General features: G+C 44.4%; 1 protein-coding gene across 1 annotated transcript; it reads left to right on the top strand.

The window, feature by feature from the left end:
- The first annotated feature begins 107 nt into the window (after positions 1 to 107).
- Positions 108 to 27044, top strand: zgc:154054 (Glyco_transf_54 domain-containing protein). Its single transcript, XM_036127798.1, has 15 exons — positions 108 to 298; positions 1917 to 2078; positions 4100 to 4240; positions 6931 to 7064; positions 8569 to 8615; positions 10526 to 10639; positions 11866 to 11941; positions 13398 to 13512; positions 13588 to 13718; positions 14269 to 14376; positions 16559 to 16752; positions 18596 to 18674; positions 22917 to 22983; positions 24350 to 24462; positions 26766 to 27044. Exons 1-15 carry the CDS (start codon positions 208 to 210, stop codon positions 26781 to 26783), a joined length of 1590 nt encoding a protein of 529 aa, XP_035983691.1. The 5' UTR covers positions 108 to 207; the 3' UTR covers positions 26784 to 27044.
- The last annotated feature ends 191 nt before the right edge of the window (positions 27045 to 27235 follow it).

Genomic DNA, 27235 nt, shown 5'->3' with positions numbered 1-27235 from the left:
CATGACTTTACATGCGAACACCTGGCCACATGGCGCAGGTGTGTTTTGTGCGTTCTGACGTAGTAAGCGGTGCACTGTGACCAGCCAATAACGTACCCCTATGGCTAACCTGTGTATTTCACCTGTAGCCGTCCACCTTTTGTGCATGGGACGCTCCGGTGAGCAGACGCACTGTGACTGAGAGGAAGTAGTCCAGGGAGAGATGAGATGAGGTTTTATACCCTACGAGTTGGATGTCTGTTGGGGTTCGCGTGTTTTCTGTCACTTTCTTGGATAAAATCCCTTCCGGGTGATGGAGGTAGGTCAATTTAACGCCAAAACAACTGATTTCAAATGATGCTGAATTTGGTCATTTTCCGGCTCGCTGCAGTCGTTAGATTCCGTTAAACCGTGTCAGGCTTTAAAATGCGTTGATGTGGTGTGTGAAGGTTTCTCCTTTAGGACCGGTGGTCCATTAGTGACCACAGTTACGTCACCAGCCTTGGGTTCTGGTCAGCCTGGCTCTGCCAATGAACGCTCAGGATCAAACTCCTCACAGATCTGATCCAGTATCAGTACAGACATGTCTAACTCATGGCTCTAAACCACGCTGTGACCGGAGCTTGCGGCTCAACAGCTTCTATGACTTCTCCCCCACACACAGTTTTCTCACCTGTCCTGTCAGTGGCCCCATGGGCATCAAGGGGAGCAACAAGGAAGCTGCCCTGACAGCTTCTAACCGATAACATAAAACGTTCAGATCAGCCAACCTGTGGACGAAAAAGCTAGATCTGCTCTGTGACCGTACATCTGTCTAATCTGACGTTTTGGTTACTGCTGAAAGCTTTTCCTGGCTGATCCCTGGCCTCGGTGATCACATACTTCTACATCTACGTATCTGTTGGAATGTCAGACTTTGATCAGATCTGTGTTTTTAGTTTAAAAAATAGTCTGTTTACATAACCTAATCAGAGCCTCTGTGATTGAAAGAAGCGTTTGTGTCCACCTTCAAATTCCCTAATAAGCTCATACTATGATTTCTATGCCACGCTGAGTAGTTTTTTTTATCCTTTTTGTCATATAATAACCACCTTTGGTATGATTTATTTAGTCAAGTTATTTTAGTCTACGCCTGGAAAAACGTATGTGATTTACTATCAGCCGTATTGTAAACAAAGTAGAAATTATTAATCAGTTTCGTATATTGTAAAGGGAGACAAATGCTAACTGAGAATGTGTTAATTTTATCCCGTATTTATCTCTAAACATATTTAAGAGATCCTTAAAGCATCTTGAATAAAAAGTGCTGTGGAAAAGTATTATCCCCTTCAAGATTTTCTTCTGTTTCCTTGTTTCTGATCTTCAGACAAATTTTAATGTGAGACAAAGATAAAAACCAATGAATTTTCCAATGACTGTGTTTCTTTTTTTCTTTTTTAACAACACAAGTGAAACACTGTGACCCAGAGTGGCATCAAGACCACACGGGTAACTCATCCAGGAGTTCAGAGAAGGTCCTGGAACTTGATCTAATGCGCTGCAGGCCCCACGTGGCTCAGTTAATGTCAGAGATCTAGATTCAGCTAGAAGAAAGAGTCTGGGCAACATGGGGGAGTTCCAAGACCAGAACCGCTGCAGGTCCAAATACAAAGACATGGAAAAGTCAAGGATAGCTCCTTGTGTCTTGATTAAATCAATCATTGGATATATCGATGTCTGATAATAACATTGGTTGGATGATTCAGAGCTAAGACAGGAAACCAGAGGGAAAATCCTGTTCTGACCGTAGTATCGACGTTCTGTGTTACGTCTCCAGAAACGGACGCATGTCATTCTCAGTTAAAGACCGGGCTTGTTTGTTTAAAAAGAGAACTCCTGAACGTGCAGCCAGGAGAGTCGCTGGAGAATATGTTCACCCGTGTCACTTATCTCCACAGCCCCAGACCTGCAGACGCTGCACAAGAGACTGTTGGTGGCCGAAGAGCTGGGAGGAAAGGTCAGCAAGGATCTCAGCATCATCCTGGAGCAGCTGGGGAACATGACGCGAGCGGCCAACGTCAGCCACCTCCAGAGCAACGCGTCCGTCAGCAACACCACCGGTGGGCGCTTACTCGTGGAGATATAGTGTCCTCTAGAAACACAAACGGACCTAAAAGGTTCTCTGTGCTGCAGCCCAGCCCAAGTGTCCGTAGGTTTTATGTTAGGATTTCTGGGTGAATGTAAACCCATCGGGTTTGAACGCGCCAGGGCAGAGGAGCTATGCTTTCTGGGCAACCTAAATGTAACTTGACAATATCTGTGACTTTGTTGGCTTCCAAATAGGATTCAAGGTTTCACCTTCATGTCCGTTCTTCAGACAATGATAGGCAGGTAGAAACGGATGGAATTAGATCCGTTTTACAGACGTTTAGGTGGGTAAAACGATAAAAAGAAACGCGCATAAAAAAAATACCAGTAGGTACAACCCAGAGAGCCCTTTGTATCTAGTCACAAGATACTTCCTGGTACACACTCAGTTCCCACGGCAGAGAGCTGGCATCTAATGTCTGTGGTGAAGATTCAGAGTTCTGTAATTACAGCACAAACTATGACGCCTGTCAAACCGGGCGTCTGCATGACCTGCGCACAGATTGCTGGGATGCACGAAGGGCTGCATAACATTAGAAAGTCTTGCAATGCTGATACCAGCTGTGATATATTGCTCTATTTTCCTCTTTCCTCTGGGCCTCCATCCTTCTGGGACCTTCAGCATTTTGGACAGCATCATTTGTGTCCGGTGTGAGCCGGTGGTGCCATGAGCCTCTGTCCATCAGGCTAAATATTACATTAGCATGGAAGATGCAAGATTAGAGCGCCGATCTTATGCTTTTCATCCACAAAGACCATGTGCAAGTCGCCTTAACTACAATAACTACGTGAACTAATGTTGCAGCAAAAGAAAAGTTTTGTGACCATGAAAACACAGCAGGCTGGCCTGTTTCCAGAGGTACCAGAGCAAAGATCAGATCTGGTGCCTTGTATTGTTTCATCAGAACTGGTGTTTTTACATTTTCTTCCAGCGTTAGATGCCAGTAAGTGTTCTCTCAGCAGGTACTGGAGTTGGGAACGGTGCCTTAAGCATGACAGTTCGTCCCATCAGCCTGGGGTTTATGGAAAAAAGCTCTTTGGCCTCTTTGTTTAATACCTTTGTTTCCCTGCTTATCCTCATGTAGAAAGATAGCGAGGCATGCTTATCAAGTCGAAGCTGAAAATAGAACAAAACCATGAAAGACTGATGCACATTAAAACAAAAATCTGCTTTGGGAACGGAATATTGTGTGCCCCAAGCCTGTAGGGTTAAAGCAGTTTTGAACGACGAAACTATTAATTTTATTTGTGATTACCCTGAATATATGTAATCTATTGTCTTTAAGGAGTTGATGGGAATTCTGAAATTTCACCAACTTATCTAAGTGGGGAAGGTGTAGTTTATTAGTTACTTTTCACTTATTGCAATGTTTGTTTTTTTAAATGACCTTTGAATACTGTAAAAATTCACTAGTACTAATAGGGCTGGGCGATAAATCGATTTAATCGATTAATTCGAATATACATTTTTTTTTCAAGATTTCATTTTTGGAAAATCTGGATTTTGGCAAATGAACTCATTGAGCTTCCATGAAGAGAATAGCAGCAATGCTGAATATATGTTTAGGAAAAAATGGTGGCAAAATATTGTAAAGAAGAAACGTTTTTTTATCATAATACAAGGCACTTTAATTTAGTAATTTACTTTTGAATTTGAAGTTTCACAAGTGAAGTGAAGCCAGTCCTTGTGTGAAACCACTAGCAGCAAACATTTAGTTGTATTCTCATTGTTTACAACGGCAGGATTGCTATCTTGTTTTACAAGCATGTTTCACTGCTTGTACTTAGTTGCGCTTTGAATTCAGGTCAACTCCCAGATGAAATGCTGAAAATAAAAGCAAGTTTTTACAATAATTTCTTTAAATTCTTTTTGTGAAACCAAAAGGGGGAAAAATCTATTAATTGGATTTGGTATAATGAAATTGGAGATTTTATTTTTAGGCCATATTGCTCAGCCCTAAATACTAATTTGTATGGATGTGTTTGTGTTTAGCTATGACAGTAAAGCAGCCAAGTGATGATCTGAGCCCACGGCCATTGATTCAGGCCAACATGCACCTGTACATGCCCCACCTCCGGGAGCATCCACACAGCCTGGTACCCAACGTAGTGCTGGGGAAGGGACGCAGCGGAGGTACGGAGCACGCACGCTAACACATCCTTCCTCACAGAATCTAACATTCTCCCAACGGTAGAAAATCCTTCTAATGTAATGTGGGTCCGGCCTTCTGTTGATGATCCAGACTTCATATTGGTTTTGAACTGATTTAAAGGTCAGAGTGTAATAGTTGCCTTGTTGCTATGATGCTTAGAAACCAGCACAAGTTATGTACTTGGGATACACTGCAACATCTCACAAAAGTGAGGAACCCCCCCCCCCCCCCACCACCACCACATTTTGTCAAACATTTTCTAGCATTCTTTTCATGGGACAACACTGGAGAGGGGACATTTTGATCCAGTGTAAAGCCGTCAGTTGTCAGCCTGTATAACAGTGTAAATTTGCTGTCCACTCAAATTGAATCAACACACACCCCTGTCGTCTAAACTGCCAACAGAAGTTTAGACTTTTTCTCTCAGGCACCCCTGAGAGAAAAAGGCCAAAGTGTGCTCCAATCAGCTAGTTCCTCTTCCTGGTGTCATGTGACGCGTTGGTGTTTCCAGGTATCAGATGCAAATGGGGAGCAGGTGTGTTAATATTGGTGTTATCGCTCTCAACGCTTCCTCATGCTGGTCACCGGAAGTTCAACATGCCACCTCACGGCAAACAACTCTGAGGATCTGGAAATTGTTGCTCTACATATAGATGGCCGAGGCTCTAAGAAGATTGCCCGACAGGGTAAAACTGAGCTGCACCACGGTGGCCCAGACCATGCAAGACGTGCAGCACTCAGAACCGGCCTCGCCATGGTTGACCAAAGAAGTTAAGAGCGCATGCTAGTGTAGCATTTATGATACTGAATTTATGTTAGAATAAGGAAATAATTATTTACAGTAAGGCTAATTACCAGAAGACCTAAAGATTTGACTCAGAGAGGATCAGGGTTGTATTTAACACACTGGAGACAGTAAGTTTGTGCAGAAAGTGATTTATACTACGAAGACTATTTACAATATATACAGACAAACTTTGTCAAAACCAAAATCCTGCACACGCCGTAACATTCCAAGTTGTAACATTCCAAAAGTCCAAAGTACTAGTCTTAGTCGATTTAAACGTTGACTTGAGTCCTTTGGATGGGGTGCGGCAGGCAACAATGTCTCCTATCACACAGATAGAAATTTAGCAGTCTATCCAGGTTCCTTGGCCTAAAGGCCTAGTGGGTAGCTCGCCATCAAATGAGGACCTGGCCAGTTCATTGCTTCCCATTTCTAAGCCATAAGAATACCCATTCAGTGTAGAGTACAGGCATCTAGAAACTGCAACAGCCAGCCCTGAACTTCCTTGTTCATGAGACCAAACAACTTCCTTGTTCATGACCAAACAATGGGCACCACCCTACTTTTTAAAACTAAAATCCCACAGAATCTCACGGGATTTCACACTTAGTACAAAATTGGTGAACAGGATGAAAAATTGAAAGGGAGACATAACCTTAACTATTAGAGATATCTGGATTACCCCAAAAACCTGGGTTACACTAGCGTTCTAGCCAGAGCTTGTCTTCTGAAAATAGACGTACGAGTACTGCCAGCATTGCAGAGGTTGAAGGGTTGGGTGGGGGATCAGCCTGTCGGTGCCCGCATGCCGCACACACATCACGTCAGTCTGCACGGCTGTTGTCCCAGGAGGAAGCCTCTTCTAAAGATGATGCACCTGCGAACCAGCAAACAGTTTGCTGGAGACCTGCAGAGTAAGGACATGCAGAAGTGGAAGCATTCCTCTGGTCTGATCAGACCAAGATAAACTTATTTGGTTCAGATGGTGTCAAGCCTGTCTGGCCGTGGCCAGGTGAGGAGTACAAAGACGAGAGTTCTCTGCATGCAGTGAAGCACGGTGGTGGGAGTGTCATGGCTAGGGACTGCGTAAGCCCTGCCAGCTGTGGGCAGCTACAGTTCCATCAGGAGACCATGAATGGCGAGACGTACTGTGACCTACTGAGGCAGAGCGTGCTTACCCCCTTCAGAACCTGGGCAACAGGGCACACAACCAAGATGACCACTGCCTTGCTAAAGAGACTGAGTGTAAAGGTGCCGGACTGGCCAAAAACGTCTCCAGACCTAAACCCTGTTGAGCCTCTGTTAGAGGATACCAAGGTCACTAACCTTCTCTAATGTTCGTGACGTCGTCATGGAGGAGAGGAAGAGGATTCCAGTGGCAACCTGTCACGCTCTGGTGAACTCCAGACCCAAGAGGGTTAATTCAGCGCCCACCCAAAATATTGCGTTTATTTCCAGTGGTTTAAGGTGTTGAGTTGTTTTGAGGGGGTCAGCAGATTTAAACAGTTGTACAAGCTGTACACTGAGTACATTACACTGCATCATGAGTCATGTTTTCAGCTTTGTCCCATGAAAAGATATGACAATATATTTACAAAAATATGAGGGGTATACTTACTTTTGTGAGATACTAAGATACTAAAACTATGAGGTCAGGTATAATGCAGGAAGGTGAGAGTCGAGTGAGAATGAGTCATGTGACGCTTAATCAGAATGTAGGCAGGCTCAGTGCCATTGGTCGTCATTCAGCGTTTTGTTTCCTCTGCTCTGTGTGTGTGTGTGTGTGTGTGTGTGTGTGTGTGTGTGTGTGTGTGTGTGTGTGTGTGTGTGTGTGTGTGTGTGTGTGTGTGTGTGTGTGTGTGTGTGTGTGTGTGTGTCCCACAGTGACCATGGTGTTGGCCATCCCTACGGTGAAGCGGGAGAAGCAGAGTTACCTGGTCAGCACTCTCAGCTCCCTGCTGTCAGGCCTGACCTCCTCAGAGAGCCAGGATCTCCTCATCATCGTCTTTGTTGCTGAGGTTACGCACAGCTTTTTACTCTGCCTGATGCTGAACAGATGCTTTCGTTGCCCGGGTGATACCGCACCAGTGTTGGCCAGAGTTTTTAGATGTCCAGACTAGGCACAGGTTGTCTGGAACACTCAGGGTCTGTTAACCTTAAGCACAGATATCTCAGGTTCATGGGATCAGGGGGGTTTACACACAAATGTAGCAAAGAGATTGTTCAAAAATGAATAAATGATCCATTTACTTTTATCTAAAACAGATGAACAACAGTTGTTCCTTAAATAATTTCTACTTTTCAATTTATCTTTTGTTAAAAGCAGTACAAACGTTGTTGTGCATAACATTCGTCCCTTTCCTCCGTTCTGCTCTGAGCAAAACACAGGGTAGTATTTATGAGCTGATATTAGCTACTTGATTAGTCAGGCTACCTGCTGCCGGAGCAGAGCAGACAGCCTGATGGACGATGCTGGCAGCTGCTTGAAGGAAATGGCGAATGCTAGCTGTAGTTTTAAAACGGCGTTGCTATGTTAGTTTCCACACCGCATTTCTCTCAACTGAAAATGGTTCCTAAAAGTTGAACTGGTTCGCATGTAAGCGAGGGAAATATGTAGTAGCCTTCATTCAGCCAGCTGACCAGCAGTGTGCAGCAGCAGGCTGTGGAGCAGCCGATCTGCCTTCCTCTGTACTCTATACGTCCGTGGACCACTTTGATCCCTCTGGCTCTCTCTCCAGCATCTCATTCAAAGGAATGACCCACTGGTAGAGCCTGATGGAGAGGTGCAGAAGTTCATCCCAACCATTTTAAAACGTCCGCAGACAAAGATACGGGTCCATTCCTGGTCCTGAGCACAAATCAAGAGATTTGCAAGCAAACTTCAGCTGTTGTTGGTTGAGTATATAACAACCTGACCTTTGATAATTCCCCGACCTCCGTCTCATAAATCATGTTGGGATCAACAAGAAAAAAAAGAAAGAAAAAAGAGCGGAGCAAAGTTCATACTTGGGGCTTTATTCTAAGCCAGATCCTCTTTGCTGTCTGTCCTGCAGAGACAGAGGTTTATGAAGGGACAGAGTGAGTTCTAGGACACACGGTTGTCTGTTTTGTGACCCTCCATCGAGAGAGTCTCAAACGTTTCCCGTTTTTCAGCTTCCAGCATGCAGTCAGAAAGTGAGTATGTCTGAGTGGGCGGAGCATGGCGGAGGGAGGCCCACGCAGTCCTGTTCCAACATGTAAAACCAGTTTGCATGTGTGAGCCTTTGTTGACTGCGGGTATGTTTGTTGTAGGTTATTACCTATGTTTGAATAGTAGATGGAAGCGGTGTTAGGTGAGATTAGAGGAGTTGGTACACTGACACCATTTCTATGTGGTCTGACCAGCACAACCAGACCTTAACACAATGGGACGTCTTGGCCTTGCTCATTCTTGAAGTAGCATTCAGAATCACATCTCTATTGTTGCTCTATCATGAATTAACTTCATCGACCTTCTCGTTTTCCTCCCTTTTGTCAATTTAGACGGATTTGCAGTACGTGGACAGCGTCGCACGGACCCTCTCTGAGAAGTGAGTGACTCCTAGTTGCCTCCCATGAGGCATTCATTGTTGAAATGGTAAACCAGAATCCCTTTGTTTGCCTCAGCCTCATTAGGTTTAAGTTAAAAGTCAAACGGTCTCCTTTGCTCAAGGAAAAGGGCAACTTTGTTGGGACGGCTGTTAAAAATGAAACTTATCCAGTTCTGTTTGTGTGGCCTTTAACGGCTGATATTCCTGAATGTTAGCTTTTGATTTGTCATCCATACCGGACCATGGCATGCGGTATGTGCTACTGGAAGGAATGTATTAACAATATGCATCAAGTTTGGTGCCAAGGAAAACAAAACAGCTCAGCCCCAAATGAGGCAAGCGACACGGTCTATAGCCTATCAGCCGCTGCCTGAGGCCCGGTTCAACAGAAACTGTCGCGGCACTTTGATGAAGTGAAAAGGAAGCCTGTTGGTTCCAGTCACTGGTGTGCACTATGGTTACGCAGCCTGTCCATGACCTGAAGCTTCAGGCCTTCTTCAGATCAAACAAGGGCATGAACTCGTCTCACTGTTTAAGTGTGTAGTGAAAAGAAATCACCTGCTAGCGTTGACATGTACGCTACGATCAGGTTATAGCAGTGAATGTGGAAGTTGGTATATTCTAGTTCTGTTTATCATTCTGGATCCCCATCCTCACAAAATGGGACAAGACAAGTGGTTTGGAGCTACGATGTGTGCGTGAAATAAGCAGAGTAGCAGGAGTCCAACAGGTTCTACGTTTGAATACTGTGCAAAAATGAGACGGACTAACACAAAGATGAAGAAGGATCACATTTGTCTCTACATATGGTAAAACGGCAACAGTGCACAATACCCTGAACACACCATCCCAGGGAGAGACGATAGTAGGTACAGCATGCGTTGTCAATGCTTATTCTCCAGCAGGGACAGGGCAGCAGCTCAGAGTTGATGCGGAGATGGAGTTAGATCCAGGACAATGCTGGAAGAAAGCCTTCAGAGGACCTGAAACTGGGGTGGAGGATCACCTTCTAGCAAGACCACTACCCTGATGTTTTAAATCAAAGCATGATAGTGTGTCTATGGAATGGCCTAGTCAAAGTGTTATGTCTTAACGAAATGTTCACAGACGTTCTCCATCCAGTCTTGCTGGGCTTCAGATATTTTAGAAAGAAAAATTGTCAAGATGCAAACCCCAACGACTCACCGCTGTGAAAAACAATTTTGGGTAACACTTTTTTGAAGGGGTGTGCCTAAGACTGACATTACACTGTCACAAACATGAAGGAGTCTGTATGAATGACGTCATTGTAATACGGTAAATTATGACACTTTTAATGCAAATTTGACATTGTTTAAAATGTCTTTGTTATGTGAACTTGACACTAACTAAGAAATCATAACCCATCAGGTCTATTTATCAACCTTTAAAAAGTTATTTAGATGTATGTTTACATTACATTACACTGTCATGTGATTGAGTTTAACGTTGGCTGTCATGAGACCATTTTAATTGTGTCATTAATATTTCCCTGTACCTCAAGTAAAGTGGAAAATGTAGGACTATTTGTAAAGATGTCATTAAATGGCATTATACTGATAAATGACGTTTTCGGTTCTGTTAATGTCAAGTTGTCATAACAAAGACAGTTTAAACATTGTCCTCTTCCATTAAAAGTGTCTTAATTTACCGAATGACAATGACAGCATCCACAGACATTCATTAAAACTCCTTCATGTTGATGTGTGTTGTGTCATGTTTATGACAGTATAAAGTCAGTCTTAGGCACACCCCATCAACTAAGTCTTATCATTGTTTTCTTTACTCCCTACTACGGTTCCCTGCTTTACTGCATTGGTGTGTCACAGAACATCCTAATAAAAGTGGTTAAAGTGTCCCTGTGTCGTCGTTTATCATCTCCTTCTCTGCAGTTTCCCTAAAGAGGTGCAGTCCGGCTTACTGGAGGTGGTCTCCCCTTCGCAGCACTACTACCCCGACTTCAACGCCCTCAAAGAGACCTTTGGAGACTCCAAGGACAGAGTAAAGTGAGTTTAGAACTGCTACAGTACATGCATTACTAATCTAATGAAGAACTGTTTTTTGCCACTGTCCCGCCTGAATTCCCCCACGGTGGGACAGCAAACGTAGGTTTTATGTTCTTATATTCCCTGCTGAATCTAAATTAAAGCATTTAGGTGAGTCGGAGTGAAAGCTGTCTGCCTCATTATTGTTGTTGAGGAGCAAAGTCATTAGGTCTGTCTGAAAATCCTTACTAAACCAACAGATTAGCTCTGAATAAAGGAGGAAGCTTTGTTGATTGTGTTTGTAAAATAAACTTTTGAATAAGGAGTTATTAAAGGGAAGGATTACTGGAAGTCCAACATTATCATTAAATTTCAGTTTGGCAGGTATTTACAGAAGTGTCTCTAACTGCATCCAGAGCGGTCTGGTGCCAGGTGCAGTTGTACCATGGCGTTTATCTAAGAAATGAAGTTGGTTTGATGTTTGACTGTAGGAGAATCATTAGCTCAACAGGCACAGAGCCCAGAGCCTAACAGCTCCGTCCTGCCGGCGCTGATCAGCACAGCTTCTACATACTGGAGGACCCAAAGCTTCAGGAAATGTCATTTTCTCTGCTCAGGAACTTTGAGTTCTGGCTCTGGAATCTGTCCAGGTTTGGATCATGGTTTTTATAGAGGGCTTTATGGTTTCAGAGGGAAGGGTGTTAAACTCTGGACCTTTGACAACCAGCAGCGTAAAGCGCCTTGGACAGTATTCCTCTCTGTCACTCAGTCAGTCTGAAGGAAGGCGTGCTGGCATCGTTCCTGTGGAACCACTGGTTCTGTCCGGTCCGCCCACCTGCAGCGGCTCCTTGTGCTCGACTGATCTGTGGATGTTCATGAGACACACAACTGTCCTTCACACTGAGAGGAGATCTACATGTTTAGAAAATGTCCACTCCACATGGTTTTCACTTTCTGACAAACGGATGAGCCACTGCCGTCATATCAGTAACTGATCTATCAAACCCTGACTCATGCTTAGAGGCCATGTCTTCCCTGTGGCCCGCTGCTACACAGCATTGTTCTGAGTCTGAGTACATGTGGGGTTTTCCTCAGCTGCTTAGCATTACCAGCGCCTTCTGCTGAGCACAGTCAGGGTGATGTGGAGATTTGCTGTCAGATTCCTACGTAGCTGCCCCATCATTGACGTCTTCCTGGGTTTGATCAGAACCCCGGAAGCACATAATCATGTACTTCATGTGTTTTAGATGGCGAACCAAGCAGAACCTGGACTACAGCTTCCTCATGCTGTATGCTCAAGACAAAGGGACTTACTATGTTCAGGTAAATTCGGACATTCACTCGTTACACAGTGTCCTTCATTAAACACACACATAAAGCGTGGAAAGTTGTTCCTATAGAAGAGCAGGAGAATGTTCTGTTTTCTTGACCATTACTGGAATCAGTTCACCTTCCAAGGTAGGCAGAACAGGTGGGAGCACCCTGAAGCATTCAGCAGGTGGGAGGAGAGATCAGGTACCACCTGGACCCTGAGTGCATCGTGTGACCCGTCCTACAGTGACCCGTTTAAGGATTCTAGTGGTGTGGTTTTTTTTAACTTGCTGTGTTTAAATCATTATTAATGAAGGATTGGAGGCAGGTCTGAAAGTAGCAGATCGCATGTAGACGAGGCCTTACAGAGGATGACAGACAGTCCTGAGGTCAACTTCTTCTCAGTTCTTTGTTTTCCCAATGTGTGTCTTAGATTTACTACAGGAAGGTAAATCTATCTTCCTAAATGGTAACATGTCTGTCCCTCTTTTTGTTAAACCTTACATTCCTTATTAAAAGCAGAGGAGGCGGTTTCAACGTTTGACAGAAGTTTGTAAAGCATAACAAATATAGATGATAATAGTTTGTGGCTTGAGCAGAAGAAGAGTAGAATGATGTTCTGCTGAAGGTGCGGGGTTGTCTCTGTGCTGAGTGATGACCAAGAAATGGCCAAGGTTTGCTAAGTCGGTAAAATCAGTCATGTGGATGTTAGCAGCGGATTTGATTGGTGTTAGAATATGCACCCCCCCACACACACACACACACACATACCTAACCCCTGCCCTCCACCCCCACCTGCAGCCAGGCCTTTATTTAGGGGTAAAGGTCCAGTCCAGGTGCTGTCAGTCAGTTGTCCGGCTGCAGTAAAGCCTTAGGTTCTCTGGCTAACTCATTAACTGCCCAGCAGGGCCATCACCTTGGCCTTTAAAGCCTTCCCACTGAAGCCTCTTCTCATCTTGCTCAGTGTTCCCAGCCAACCTGAGCTGGATCCCCCTCTCCCCTGCAGCTCCATGCTCTTTACTGATAAACTCTTATTTCCTGGGACCTCCAACATCACTGTGCTGTTCTTATTGTTTCTTATTTAAATGAATCCAGGGAACCTTGAGAACTGAAAATGTAACTTCATGTTTTCTTGACCGTTAATCATGCTATAGGGAACAGCAAATGTTTTTTGTTTTGTTTTTCTTTTGGAAAACGTTTTGACACTTATCCAAGAGTCTTTGTCTGTTCTGAAGGCTCACACTTCAGCAACCAGTAGTGGGAGCGCTGCTGTTTTTAAGCACATAGAGGCCCATCCTCCTCCTAGGCGCATTCTAAGTCAGATGCAAATCAATGTGCCTAGGAGGATGAGAACTTGCACCAGGATGATACTACATTGCTGTATTTCTCAGTGCTAATGGTATTTCTCTTCACCAAATGTTCTAGAAATGAGTCTGAGTATCAGTGTGTGTTTTTTTTTCTTTTCTAGTTGGAAGACGATGTCATTGCAAAGTCTGGTTACTACAGCGACATGAAGGCCTTCGCCTCGCAGACAGCTTCTAGCGACTGGCTGTACCTGGAGTTCTCCCAGCTGGGGTTTATAGGTGTGTTGGGCTTTTTGCTCAGTGAATCAACTCTCAGACGCTTGGTGTGAACTTTTGGTGTTCCGTGTTTTCCAGGTAAGATGTTCAAGTCCAGCGACCTTCCCATGATAGCGGAGTTCTTCCTCATGTTTCACAAAGATAAACCTATCGACTGGTTGCTGGATCACATTCTGTGGGTGAAGGTTTGCAACCCAGAGAAAGATAATGTAAGCATGTTGTATTGCTGGTCAGTAGAGCCCAGATTGTTCACTTCTTCATGTCTTTCTAAAGTGGAGTTTAAAAAAAGAACCGTCTCAGTTGCAGTCATTTCATCTTGAAGAGTGGGCGAGTGTCTAAAGTTTGTCAGATATAGTCCTGGATCCTGGAGGCCATTCGTTATTTTTTTTTTTACTCTGGTATAAAACTGATTAAACAGAAATCCAGAGCTTGCGGCACTAAATAACGTCAGACATCAATTATAGTATTAGAACAACTGTTTATGGCATTCAGAATGAATAGAAGGTGTATTTAAATGTTTTCTAATTTTGTCATAAAATAATCTCCAGCTACATGGAGAATGGCTGAGAAATGTTCATTTGCTCACTGTTTCTGGAGGTGTAGCGTCAAATCATAGTAATTCATCCGGCCTATTGGAGGCTCTTCATTTCATATTTGGCTTCCGCATAGAGGAAATAATCGCTCCCCTAAAACGGGACGATGGATGAGGCCATCTTTGCTCTCACTAATCCTCAGTGGATTGTATTTCATCTTTTGCAGAAACACTGTGATCTTCAGAAGGCAATGCTGAAGAGGAGATACAAGCCCTCGCTCTTCCAGCACGTTGGCCTTCACTCTTCTTTGCCTGGAAAACTCCAGCGTCTGAAGGTGAGCGCGCTTCTGAGCCTAAATTAGGGCTGGACGATATAGGAAAAAAAAGTATATCGATAAAATAGAAATCATATTGATCGATATCGATAATTATCAACAAATTCAAAACATATATTTTAAGTGCATTCCTGGTCATTTTATGCTGTTACTTAGCAACCTATTTTTAGATACAGAACTTATAAACACAGAATTAAAACTCAATCCTTTTATTCAACATTTTACACCAACATTTTACCAAAACTGCAAGTTTCTAAAAAAGAAAAAGAATGCATGCTATCTGAACTCTTTGATGTTCAGAGCTTGGTGACGTAGCATATCCTGGGTCTGCGTTTGTGATTGGTTGGGAGGATGTAATGACTGTAATATTAACTTACACAGCTAAAATGCATAGGGAAAGAAAACTTTTTTTTCTATTGAACTTTTTATTGATAATTTTTCTATCATCGATATATGTCTATCGATCGATTATATATCATTATTGAATTATCGTCCAGCCCTAGCTTAAATGTTCTGTGAAGAGAGCTGTGTGTGGAGTGGGCGTCAGACCGTGTCAGAGCTAGTGAGGGCTGCAGCGAAACCTTTCGTTGATGCAATCTAAACGACTCACCGGGCGAGTATGGGACAGATGCGGGGGTGGGGTGTTACTGGACCACAAGGAGAAAATACGATTGGTCCGCCAAACCCTTAGGCGGGCAGGAAAGACAAATGGCAGAAACAAGGATTCTCAGCCCAATGTTGAGTTTTAACCATAAAGCAGTGTGTTTGCTTTATGGTTAAGGTCTGACATTGAGGTGTTCACGCTGAGTGGATGCAACCAAGCGTAAACCTTGGAACACTTCCCTAATTACCACCTTCTGTCTTTAGTTTAGCTAAGACTTGGTTGAGGGAAAACACCAGAGCAAGCAGATGAAGATTTCTGTTGGCGAGCTAGAACACGATAATGTTGGTGTGAAAATCCATGATTTAATGAATAAGAGATGAATGAATGGCGACCATTTGGCAGGACATGTATTTAGTTTATGTGCTGTGGCAGACTGGTTTCATCTGTGCTGAAGTTTGGTCTCCCTGTAGAACCAGCCGGATAACAAATGAGCCCAGTGACCAGAAGTCCATTTCAAATGGCCACGGTTAGGACCGGAATGTTGCTCAGTAAATCTACACTAGTAAAAATCTACACTAGTGGCTTTTCTGAAATATTTTCATGCCATCACGGAAAAAAGGAAGGACACCCTGTTTCAGTTGTAGTGTTTTGTTTTAGGAAACCATGAGACTGAAACATGAGAACCTCTTTAATCAGGATGTTTGTAGAAACACAGACCGGACCAGAAACTGTCTGTGCAAACTTACCGATTAAAACCAAACAACCCTTACACTATTATTCTAAATGAATGTACTAGTAGAGAAGCTGAGGTGTTTCAAACGTCACAAAGTGTTTATTGACATAGAAAACTGTAGACACAACAATTGTAGTGATGGGGTGGCAGTGTGTGTCTCCAGCAGGCATTGGGCAAGAGGCAGGGTATGTCCGGAACAGGTTGACAGTCCATCGCAGGACAGCAGGCATAGAGCCTTGTACTTAACGGCAATTTAGAGTGACCCGTGAACTTTAAATGCATGTTTTTAGACTGTGGGAGGAAGTGGGAGTTCCCTGTGAGAGCCGATCCACGCTTGGGGAACACAGGACCCTCTTGATCCAAAGGAACCGCGCTAATAACTGCACCGCCTTGTAGTTTGTGGCCCCAGTGGCCTTTATCGACATTATTCAGGCAGAAAATGGCCAAAATGATGTCTTCCCAACAGTTCCTTGAAGGTCTGAACAACTCAACTTCTTGCCTCGCTTCTTAAAGTCGTTTCATAGTCACTGAGCCACTGTCCACCTGGTAGCTGTTTGGTCCTAATCAGGCAACATGGCAGTTGTTGTGGTCAGGTCTGTAGGTGGGAACGCTTGTTAAGCCCCTGAAGAGAGGAGTCCCACCCTTCCACGGTACTTTCTGCTCTGGGTGCAAGGCAGTGTATTGGTGTAGACAGCCATTCATCCAGGACATGGCAGGAAGATCTGCCAAAATGCAAGGTGACACGTGTTTTTTGACGGTTATGTAACCGGCGAGAATGAAACTGATGTGCTCCCTGTCTGATATTAATGAGCATCTCATTCTTCCCCGTTTCTCCTCCCCTGCAGGATAAGGACTTTGGGAAGCAGATGCTGTTTCAGCCTCACAGTAACCCGCCTGCAGAGGTGAGCACCAGCATGAAACACTACCTGCAGCACAGCCTGGAAAGGTTTTACAAAGGAGACGACTTCATGTGGGCTCTGACCCCAGTCCGGGGGGACTACATCCTCTTCAGCTTCCTGCAGCCCATCCACATAACTGGGTCAGTGGTGCTTGGGTTTTTCCTGTTATGTTCTTGTTAAAGTTTTGAATGGCATCCTCATGGTTCAGGTCAGCCTACTCTCTTGGAGTTAGTGTCTCAAACACATCTAGTGATAGTCCCAGGATGGATAGGTGTAAGTGCTCCACACTTTCATCAGCCTTTTAACCAGCTTTAGAGCTGCAGTGAGCGCTGGAAGCTCAATTCATTGTGTTAAGTTTAGTTTACTTTGTCTTTCATAACTGAACCTATTGAGCCAATAACTGGCGGCAGTTAAAAGTATAGTCGTACACAAATACAGATTCGCCAGTTCAGACTCCCAGTCTGATACACCAAGTGTCAATTATTCATATACACATTAATGTAAGTTTGAATTTGAGATGTCACGCTACATTTCATTGGTCAATTTAGCTCACTCTTTGAGAAAAGGTCAGGGGCTGAAGCAGCTAAAACAAACTTCTACAGCGAGCTTGTTCATGTCACCTGTGTGAAATAAATGGCTGACTCGGCACATATTGCAATGTTCTTCAGTAATCTTGTCTGTTTCTGTTTTTATTCTCAGCACTTTGCTGAAGTGTTGGGCTGATATGGGCAGCTTTCCTCTTTGTTTTCACATTCATGAAAGATTTGGTACAAATAATATTTATTTATTATTTATTGTTCCAGAGAGCTGTTGACAGAGAAAACTTTGTTTCTGTACTGATCAGTGCAGCTGGTTCTGTCTGGATGTCATAACCCAGTATGCAGAGCAGGTCACATGACACAGAGAGCCACAGCACCCAACAGTCTCATTTTAGCTGTACTGTAATCCAGCTTTGTTAGCCCTGAGGATGGAAATATCCTATAGTTGTTCTTATAAAACTTTGAATAGTTAATAAATGCATTCAAGTTCAGTAATGAACTGAAAATTACGACAACAACTTTTCTTATTTTAAACGTGATGATGACCGCGCTCATCTGAACCATATATGGAAAACATTGTTGCTGGAGGACAAACCCTATGTCTGATACCAAAGCAACGCCTTTCCTCTTACAATGTTGAGTCCGGTTTAAGCTCAGAGATGCCCCAGCAAATCAATGTTGCACAGACAAACATGCTGCCAGCATGCCTGCAGACATAAACAATCCTTCCTTTTATCATCCAAATCAACACTAAGCAGGATAGAAGGGACGAAGGGGCACAGCTGCAGCCCACCAGCAATCTTAGACCTGGATGATGGTAGTGCTGTGCAGGGGAGGAGGTGTGAACAGCGTGTACACATGAGTGATTGACACTGCCAACAACCAATCAGAGCCGGACATTCCTCCTGGCTCTGATTGGCTGTTTCTGTCCTGGAGCGGTGTGTCTCTGCAAATGGCAGTAGGACCGCCTGGAGGAGCCAGAGGAGCTGGATTTTTTTTCCCACAGATTATCAATGTCATATTTACTGGTAGGGCAAAGTTAAGAGTTTTAACAAATGTGTAAAATATGTATTTTTACTAAAGTTACCTACTGCACCTTTAAAACAAAAACGAAGTCTCCAAACCTAAAGACACCACTGAAAATGAGCAAAATGCTGATTTCCTCTCACATAATAACCAAAATTAAAACAGTTGGTGTAGGTGGTGTAGCTCATGACGCTCAGTCTTCAGAGTTCAGTGGCAGATTTTTTTTTTTTTTTTTTTTTTTTTAACGGAGACTTCAGGTTTCGAGTTAACTGTCCTAAGGTTTGTCTCACCTGCCGTGTAAAGAATGGCTCCAAGCAGTGAAGACAGGTGTCTCTGTTCCTTGGTCCCTGCAACTGTGATGCAATAAAAAAATAAGAATGGAGTTATCCGTTAATAAATACATCTGTTTTTACTGCAGGTACATGTTCCGTAGTGGAAACAGCAAGGCCGCGGGGGATAAACTCTACAACACCACAGTGGAAGTGCTGCCCAGCAATGTGAGTAAGCAGCCTGTGTGCGTGCGTTCTCTGGTTGCTCTCCCTGCTGCCGGCATCCACATCTTGGCTGGCATTGCAGGTGTTGATACCTTAGGAAAGAGTGGCACTGTAACAGGAAACACCCTCCACAACAAGCTATCTGTTATCACTGCACCCCCGTGCTGTAATGGGTGTGTGTGTGTTAGCCCCCACTCGTGTCACGCTAAAAGGGAAAAGTGTTTTTGTGACGGCTGACCTTTGAGTAAAGTTAGACAGACACAGGATCTCTGAGTGGAAGATAAGAGGGAAACCACAATACATGAGATAAGTCCAGGTCCGCAGGCTTCATGTTGCACCTGCCACAGTGAGCAGCTTTCTGGCATTAGCAGCTGTCAAGGAGAACGACGTACCTGTGTGTTACATCAGGATATATAATTAAAAGTGTATTTTTAAAAAGTGACAAGATGTCTGATATCAAAGGAAATTTGTCCAAATCAACAACAACAAAAAAACAGTTTAATGAAGTAAAGTTGAAATATTGGGGTTGATGAGAATCATCTTCTTTGAAACCAACCTACTGGTTCCAAGCCTGACTAAAGGATGCAGTAAACCTTCAGTGAACAAAGAAGAACAGGAACTAAAAGGCAGATTTACCACCGATTATTTTGATGATCGTCCCAACTCACAGGCAGTCTGCTTTTGACCTGGAACAGCATGGTAAACCAGGAAACTAATGATGCTCATCCAGTAGGCTATACCTGGAGGCTAATACTTAAACGTAGGTTCAACATACTCAGGGTTTCTTTAAAAGATCTAGTTTAACCAATCCTTACGCTTGATTGCAACAAGATTCTACTATTAAGCTGGAGGGAGTCAGCCGCGCCTCACTGACTCTGGATATGTGTATGTTCATGTAACAGAGGTGGAGTTAGAATAAGAGGAACAATCACAGAGAAGTGGCAGGCCACAACAAAGTTCACAAACACACAAACACACAAACACGGTGTTTTCTTAGTCTGGGCTGCCATTTCTCATCCAGTCGCCCTATGTCTGACCCCTAAAGCCAGTTTTCTCTGGGTGAACCTACCTGGATCACAGAGCTACTCAAACCCCTCCACCTTGTTAAGGTGGTGATTCAGTGGAGTGGACCACACGATCTACAGAGATAAAATGATTCATGCAAGGATATTAGAAGTGTCTAAAGGCCCCAGTTCCACCTGCTCTTACCGGCCAGTGTTTCCCAGCCCTGCTCAAGACCAGGGTCAAACCGAGCTGACTGGAGAGAAGGTTTCAGTGAACACACCTCTTTTCAGTGATTGGCTGACCAGAAATGAGAAGGTTTTTCTCTGAGGAAGTCCAGAAAAACTGACGAGCGACGACGTTAATATTAAAGGAGTCCGGTCATATTCAGCATTCAAACTTCTGAAAGTACTTTAAATATAAAATTATTACATGCTGTAATGTAATGCTGCAAGTTATTTTAGAGTAATTTTCATTTGAATGTGCTTTACTAGAGGCATCCATGTTGGTCAAAGAGCTGCACTGCCTCCTCCCAGTTTGTGACGTCACATTGTGGGATTGGCTGTCCAGCTAGTCCCAATGCTGTATCTGTTTTTCTATTATCCAAGATGGTGACGACCAGTGCAGTATGCGAAGCAGAGAGTGATGCAATGATTAATTAGTGAGACCAATGGGAGTTCTGTGGATTTATCATCATCATCATCTGATAGCGATTTGGAATATATAGAAGACTTTCTTGACAGCAACCTGACTTTTGACGAAATACAGCCATACCAGTTTGAGCCAAGGAGACAAAAAAAAGGGATGATGTGAGTTGAATCTGTCTGCTGCGGCTGTGGTGTAGCAGAAATGTGAAATAACTAATGTTTTTTTACTTTTACCAGATGTATTGCAACATCCAACTGCCATGCACGTGGGCATCGTCACTTTAACAATAGCTCTCGCGAATTTCAATGGTGAAGTCCCCTCAAAATCCGAAATAATTGTTCTTGATCGCAGCTGTGTATAATAGTTCCCATTGAATTAGCTTGTAAAGCGCAGAGAATGGCCCTCGGCTCACCGCACCGTGACGTCACTTCCAGAAGACGTCAGGAGTGAGGTGTTATCAGATTTGGTCATTAATGGGCACTCCCAGACTCAGTGATCGCGACGACAATTAATTATTTTATTATTTTACTGATTAACGTTACAATCATTAAATCACCGTGAAAGTATTAGTTTTAGTTATAGATAATGATCCATTGATTCTTCCTTGCTGACCGGACTTCTCCTTTAAGGACCACTATGAACAGAGTGGGTCAAACAGAAATATAATTTGATTATTTACAAACCATGCTAATAAATAATAAGTAGGAAGATAAATGTGCAGGGTGTGAGGGGGAGCACTGTGCTCAGACGTCAGATAAATGTTGAGATCTTTTGAGAGAGGGTCGTTTTACTTTTTCTTTTATTTATTTATTGAATTAGAACAATGCATATTAATCAACAAATCAGGAAAACCTCAGTGTAAATATGCCATAATTAGCACAATAGCTAAATTGCATTTGCTTTCCTAAGGCATGCACCATAAAACATTACACATTCATCACATTACATACTGTGGTCTACAAAGACCAGTTAGAATAATAAACAGAAAGGGTCTTTATTTATTTATTCGTTCTAACCTTCAGCTTCTAACAGAAACCAGAGTTGGAGGCATCGGTCTCTGTTTCCGCCCCAGGAGGATCAGTTCTGCAGAGACAGTCGTCACGGCGACTTTCTGATTAACGCCCAGAGAGAGGCTGTCTAACTATCTCCGTCCTTTTCATGGCTTCATTATATCAGGCCAGTGACAGAGAGGTGATGCTTTCATGGTCTTCATCTCCAGTAGGAAAGTCCAAGCTGGTCTTAGGTTTCTAGCTGAGGTTACTATGGCGATAGGCCAAGGAAAGAGGGGATCCAGCGTGATGATGCTGAAAACTCTGACCTGAGCCCCAACTTATTTTGCTCTGCATCTAATTCTAGGTTTGGCCTCAGCTGCAGCCCTCCACTACTCTCTACCATGAATACGAGTTTGCTTTTCATTTTCTAGAGATTCATTCTCTAAAAGCGGCCACGGGATTTTTGTTTTTGCATGGTTTTGCATTTTTACTTTCCTTGTGTATTCTTTTTATTTGTCAAACAAAAATGTAGCTTGGTTCTGCCCTGTCTTAGTCATCGTCTCAGGTGAACTCTGTCTTTATTAAGGCTTGATTTCAACCTTTTAAATTGGAGAAACAGAGTTAAAATGTTAATAACAACTACTTGTTTATGCACAGCAGAGAAAGGGTCAAATCAGAAGAATGCAGTTATTCTTCATGAAATCCATGTCTTGCCTTTTAATGAATCCAAACCACAGTTCAGCATTACTGAAATACTCCTACTCTCTACAGCTGCTTCGAGTAGAAATGTCCGCACTTCATTTATGCAAATATGATTCCTGCCTGTGCACACTGCACCATTTGACTAATGTGCCTCAGCTTGTGGTTAAAACATGCAAACGAGCAGGAAGATCTGAGAGGCGAGGCTGCAGGTGAATAACGGTTAGAAGCTTCAGGTGTGGGCGAGGAGCCGGCGGTCCTGTTTGTTTTCCTGCGGGATCTGGGTGCTCTTCACGTCTCCACTCAGCTGATAAGTGAGTTTACTGAGGCTTTCTGGATCCAGTCGACAGAGCAGAATAAACATACCTGCCTCATAGCGCATCTCTTTCTGAGTCGGGGGTTGAACGGTGCGGGGTTACCGTCACATACGGCACCCCTGCATTCCTGCAGCTGCTTCCACCCGGGCTCCACAGTTGAACCTGAAATGATTCAGTCCATACTGCAAATTAATTTCCTTGGCTAAATGGACTCACTGGAAGCTGTTTGCGATGACACAAAAAAAGATCAGGAACAATTAAGATAGCTCGACTTAACTAATATCACAAGAGATTTCCCCAAATTTAGCAGAACTGCCACTTTTACTCAGTATCGGTGCTTCGTCATGATGTACCTTTTCGCCATTGGGACCTACTGCAGATGTGCTTCTTAGCAAGACACCAACATCTGGCATTGTTCCCAAAAAGCCTCAGCCAACACCTGATGGTTGGCATATTGCAGGTGCCATTTGGAACTCTACCAATGATCAATCATTTTCAGACATCCCTGGTCATCCCCTCTGTGCGAGGGTTATAATGGCTGCCAAGCATCTCTCTGTTCTACAGACTCATGTGTTTGCTCCTTTTAGGCTACAGCTGGAGGCAATCTGCTCGCTGGCTCAGCCAAACAGTCAGATGACAGCTTCATCGTTATTGGTGAGTAAACGGCATCTTCCCGTCACTAAATGGCAGCCTGAATATCAAGTGGCTCTTACTCTGCACCGCTGCAAGCCAAGCTATGAGAGAAATGTTGTGTTCCACTTCCAGTTGGAAAAATCAACTGTAACGGACGCTAAAATCGGACTTTCCCCTCGGAAAGCCGGTTGTTGGGTCCATTATGGCAGCGCCTCGCATCAGGAAAAGCAAGCTGTGATAAATGTTTATTTTACAAAACACAATTGTAAGGATGCGTCTAAAATCAATGTTACATGTTGCGGCTGCAACTCTGAACCGATCAAATTAAAAGCGGTGTTTGCATGTGGAAAGTACAGCTTTAAAGAGCGTTTCTAAGAAGTACTATGAACAAGACAACAGCTTTCCTGGATGTCGCCATATTGAAATCCTGACCTTTTGTCTTCTAGTTTTTACGTTGGAATCCCGACTTCTCCGACTGTGTAAGCTGGAACGTTTTTTACTCGGGTTTACCACATGCCCAGCTCCTATTTTCAACTTCTGAGGCAAATGGAACGCAAAGAAATCTGATTTCCTGGAAGGCAAACAAACAAACTCCACCCACAGCACGGCGTATCACAGGTGGCGCTGTGGGTGACAGAAAGCTATGTGACAGGAAAGCTTAGCCCACCAAGTGCTGTTGCTTGATCTAATTTATGCTAATTTAGAATAGGAACATTGCAATGTCCCTTGCCAGGGCTAAGGAGCTATAAGGAATCCCACAATGCTTTGCATGATGTGATGTAGAAGCACAGCCCACCTTACAGAAATTAACGAAAATGTCCAGAGAGAAGAGAGAATGCACTTTGTAATTCATGTTCAGAAGGCTGTAGGCCCGGATTTGACTCGCACCGTCCATGTGCTTTTCCATCACGTGATTACGTTAAAGTTAAAGGCTGTCCGAATTTGACACAGCAGTCCGAAGCTCCTGACCAGAAAGTTAAGGGCAAGAAAGCTGTTGGGAGGAATATTCAGCTTGTGTCTAGTTCACTTAGAGAGAGTCTGAGGTTAGATTTTAACAGGACGCTGTCGGACCTTTCTGCTGTCAAACTAGCCCTTAGTCACTTAGACAAGGATCAGGCTGACGGGAAGTGGATGATGAAAGCAACTTTACTGCGCGTCTGTTACAAACCCAGTTTCTTCTGAAGCCAATGGGCTGCTGCTGGCCACCACCAACTCAGTTGCTCCGGAGCAAAGTGTGCAGGTTCAGTATCGGCACGGTAACGGTGTCGCAGCTGCTGCTGGCTACACCGAGCTCAGCAATGACAAGGCTGTGTGAACATGATAGAGACGAATGAAGCAGAAGCATGTGTCGGTTTGGTCTGCATGTTCTGATGCTTGTCTGTTTCAGGTGAATTTAACAACGGAGTGGCTGAAGGGGAAATCAAAGAAGCTCTGCAGCCCGTCTCAGCTCTGCGCCTGGTGGTCCAGTCGGACTCGGACGTCTGGGCGTTGCTGAACGAGGTCAGTCCATCGCTTGGTTTTGGTCGGTTTCGCATCAAATGACTCAACAGAATATTAATTCCTTGCTCTAATGAGCAAGAAATATTCAGAAGAATAAGAGCAAAATAAGAACTTAGGTTAAACTCAGCGGCTGTGTTATTTGAAACATCTTGCTGTCACAGCATGGGTTCCCATTACAAATGCCTCAGTTCTTCGTGGCGTAGATTAAACCAGGTCTGAACCGTCCCTCTGAGGTTTCTGGCCCGCATTAATGCGATGGCAACACATGTGCAGATCTGTCAGCTGCACATCCACCATGGGAATCCTACATCCCACCACCTCCCACAGGCGCCCTGTTGTCAGGAGACCTGGACACCGTGGAGGCCTTCTGGAAACTTTGAGATTATCTGAGCTGTGTGACATGGTGCGTTATCATCAGAAGATGGGTCCACTGGGTTCTGAACGGGATGGACCTGTGGACCAGCGCTGATCCTCAGGTGGACTGCCCTGGTGGTGCCGGGAAAACAGGATGGATCCATGCGTTCATCTAGTTTACAGCGGGCTCCAACACTGCAGCTGACCTCCTGACTCATCGGACCAGACAGCACATCCAATCGGTTCTGGTCCAGTTTCAGTGCCGCTGTGTGAATAGTGGTCTGTTTGCTGTTCTTAGCTTATGGCGGAGGCACCAGGTGGGGTCTTCTGCTGCTGTAGCCCATCTGCTTCAAGGGTCATCTTGGTTGTGATGAGTTGTTCTTTCAGCAACTATTTCTATCCTCCAGAACCAGTCGGTCCATCCTCTGACCAGTTTGCCCACAGGAATGCTGCTCACTGAGTGGTTCCTTCTCCCGGAAACCTACTAGATCAGCAGGTTAGGCCAGCCATGCCACATTTAAAGCCACCTCTTTCCGATTCTGATGCTCGGCTTAAACCGGACCAAGTCGTCCGCTCACATCTAGGTGCCTAATAGCTTTGGGAGAGTTGCTGCTTGTGTTAACAAGCAACTGAAGAGGCGTAGCTGCTGAAGTAGCTGTGAGTGAATAGTAAGGAGAAACATGGCTGACAGGTTCCCAGCTCTCTGTGGATGCACCCTGTTAGGTCATGGCACCCCTGAAGGTTCTCCACAAAAGGAAGCATTCAATTATTGCATTTCCACACCTGTTGTTCCACAAGTTTACTTCCTCTGTGTGCACTGGAGCAACACCAAGAAAAAACATGCCAAACGGATCGGAACAGCTAATCGCCGATGTTAAAGCAGTCCTAAGATAGGTCCTGGTGAAGCCAGTTCTGCAAACACCCTTCATCCATCCATCCATTTTCTATCACCTCTATCCCTTGTGGGGGTGGTGAGGGGTGCTGGTGCCTATCTGCAGCTGTCAGTGGGCGAGAGGCGGGGTACACCGTGGACAGGTCACCAGCCTATCACAGGCATACACCCTTGTTTTTATTATAAATGGAAACAGGAAGTGGGTCGGGTCTGGTCAGAACCTTATTGCAGTGTACACACCACAGGGAGGTGTGCATTCCCATCGAGCTTAGTGGGGTCTACTAACCTGTTGCTGCTGCACCTCTGCTTGTCCAGAATGGCCCTTTGAAGCAGGAGCTGACGGATGCTGCATCAGCACGGCGTGCAGCAGACTGCTGGTTTTATCTCATCTGCTAAGGCTTTGCTTTCTTTAGAAGATAATGAAATTCTGTGATAGGACGGATAAAGCATACCTGGGCAAGTAGAAACACTTCAGACCATTAGTTTGAGTAGGACTAGCAAGCCAGACAGTTGGATGTGGTTGGACCACTGATTCCATGCTTTCGCACTAGAAGGCTGCCCAGAGGTACCAGTGTCTCTGATAAAGCCAAAGCCAGCCAGTCGCCCTGCAGCCTCTCAGGGTTAGGGACACTAGGGTTACCTAGTGTGGAGTCTTTCCTCTCCTTTCTGGCCGGGGAAGCTCCTGGGTCAGTTTGTCCAGGTGTTACCAGCAACTCTTCAGGTTCCACCGGTGCTGACTTCCTGTCTGCTGCCAAGAATCTGGCTGGTGTTGTTATGGTAATTACGGGATGAGCTGCAAAAACCAGCTTAACCTGCTGGAATCCATCCATGCGTGTCACACCCTCGTTCCGTGTCACTGCCGATGAAGTGCTGGAATCATATTCTAAAGTGGCTCAGATGATCTGATTAATGCTATGTTGCTTACGTGGCTGAATGTCTGATTGCTTGTTGCTTTAACCTGGATCCGTTGTGTAAGATGTGAAATGAAACCAGAAGAGACGTGGCGTCAGCCTTCAAATGATCCGTGTTTTTAACGCTTCCTTGTTCTGTCCGCCAGGTTCACATTAAAATCTGAAGAGCTCGGCTCACGCTGGACCAGAGACACTGTTAGAGCAACCCTGAAGCCCGATGATCACGTGTTCCTGGGATGTGAGAGGCGCTTCAGACAGAGATTTGACTCATGTTGAGTAACGATGTGGAGGAAAAAGCTGACCGAACATGGAACAGTGCTCCGGCCTAAAGACCAGTGATGGGCGACTCCGAAGCCGTCTGCCCCACATGTCTGGCACTATGACGACAGAGTTTTCTGTTTAATAAACACATGGATGAAATATCACACTGTTTTTCACTAACCTTTGTCTGAAAACTGTTAGACGTGTCTGTCAAGCAACAAAAACCTCCGCTCATAAACACGAACACCCAAACAAATCACGTTTAGTTACAGAAAAAGGTAGAAGCAAAGGAAGCTCTACCTGCAGTCATCTCTTTCAGGGTTTTCTAGCAGCTAAAAAGTCCAACCGCACCTGC

The sequence above is a fragment of the Fundulus heteroclitus genome, chromosome 23 (assembly GCF_011125445.2).
Source record: "Fundulus heteroclitus isolate FHET01 chromosome 23, MU-UCD_Fhet_4.1, whole genome shotgun sequence".
NCBI lineage: Eukaryota > Metazoa > Chordata > Actinopteri > Cyprinodontiformes > Fundulidae > Fundulus > Fundulus heteroclitus.
This window is presented reverse-complemented; position numbering and strand designations above follow the sequence as displayed.

Bases quoted from the DNA above. Each gene is read 5' to 3' on its own strand.
- zgc:154054 (XM_036127798.1), top strand. From the start codon at position 208: ATGAGGTTTTATACCCTACGAGTTGGATGTCTGTTGGGGTTCGCGTGT. The intron at 13,719-14,268 runs GTAAGCATGTTG...CATCTTTTGCAG, and splicing joins GCAACCCAGAGAAAGATAAT to AAACACTGTGATCTTCAGAA. The intron at 16,753-18,595 runs GTCAGTGGTGCT...TTTTTACTGCAG, and splicing joins CAGCCCATCCACATAACTGG to GTACATGTTCCGTAGTGGAA.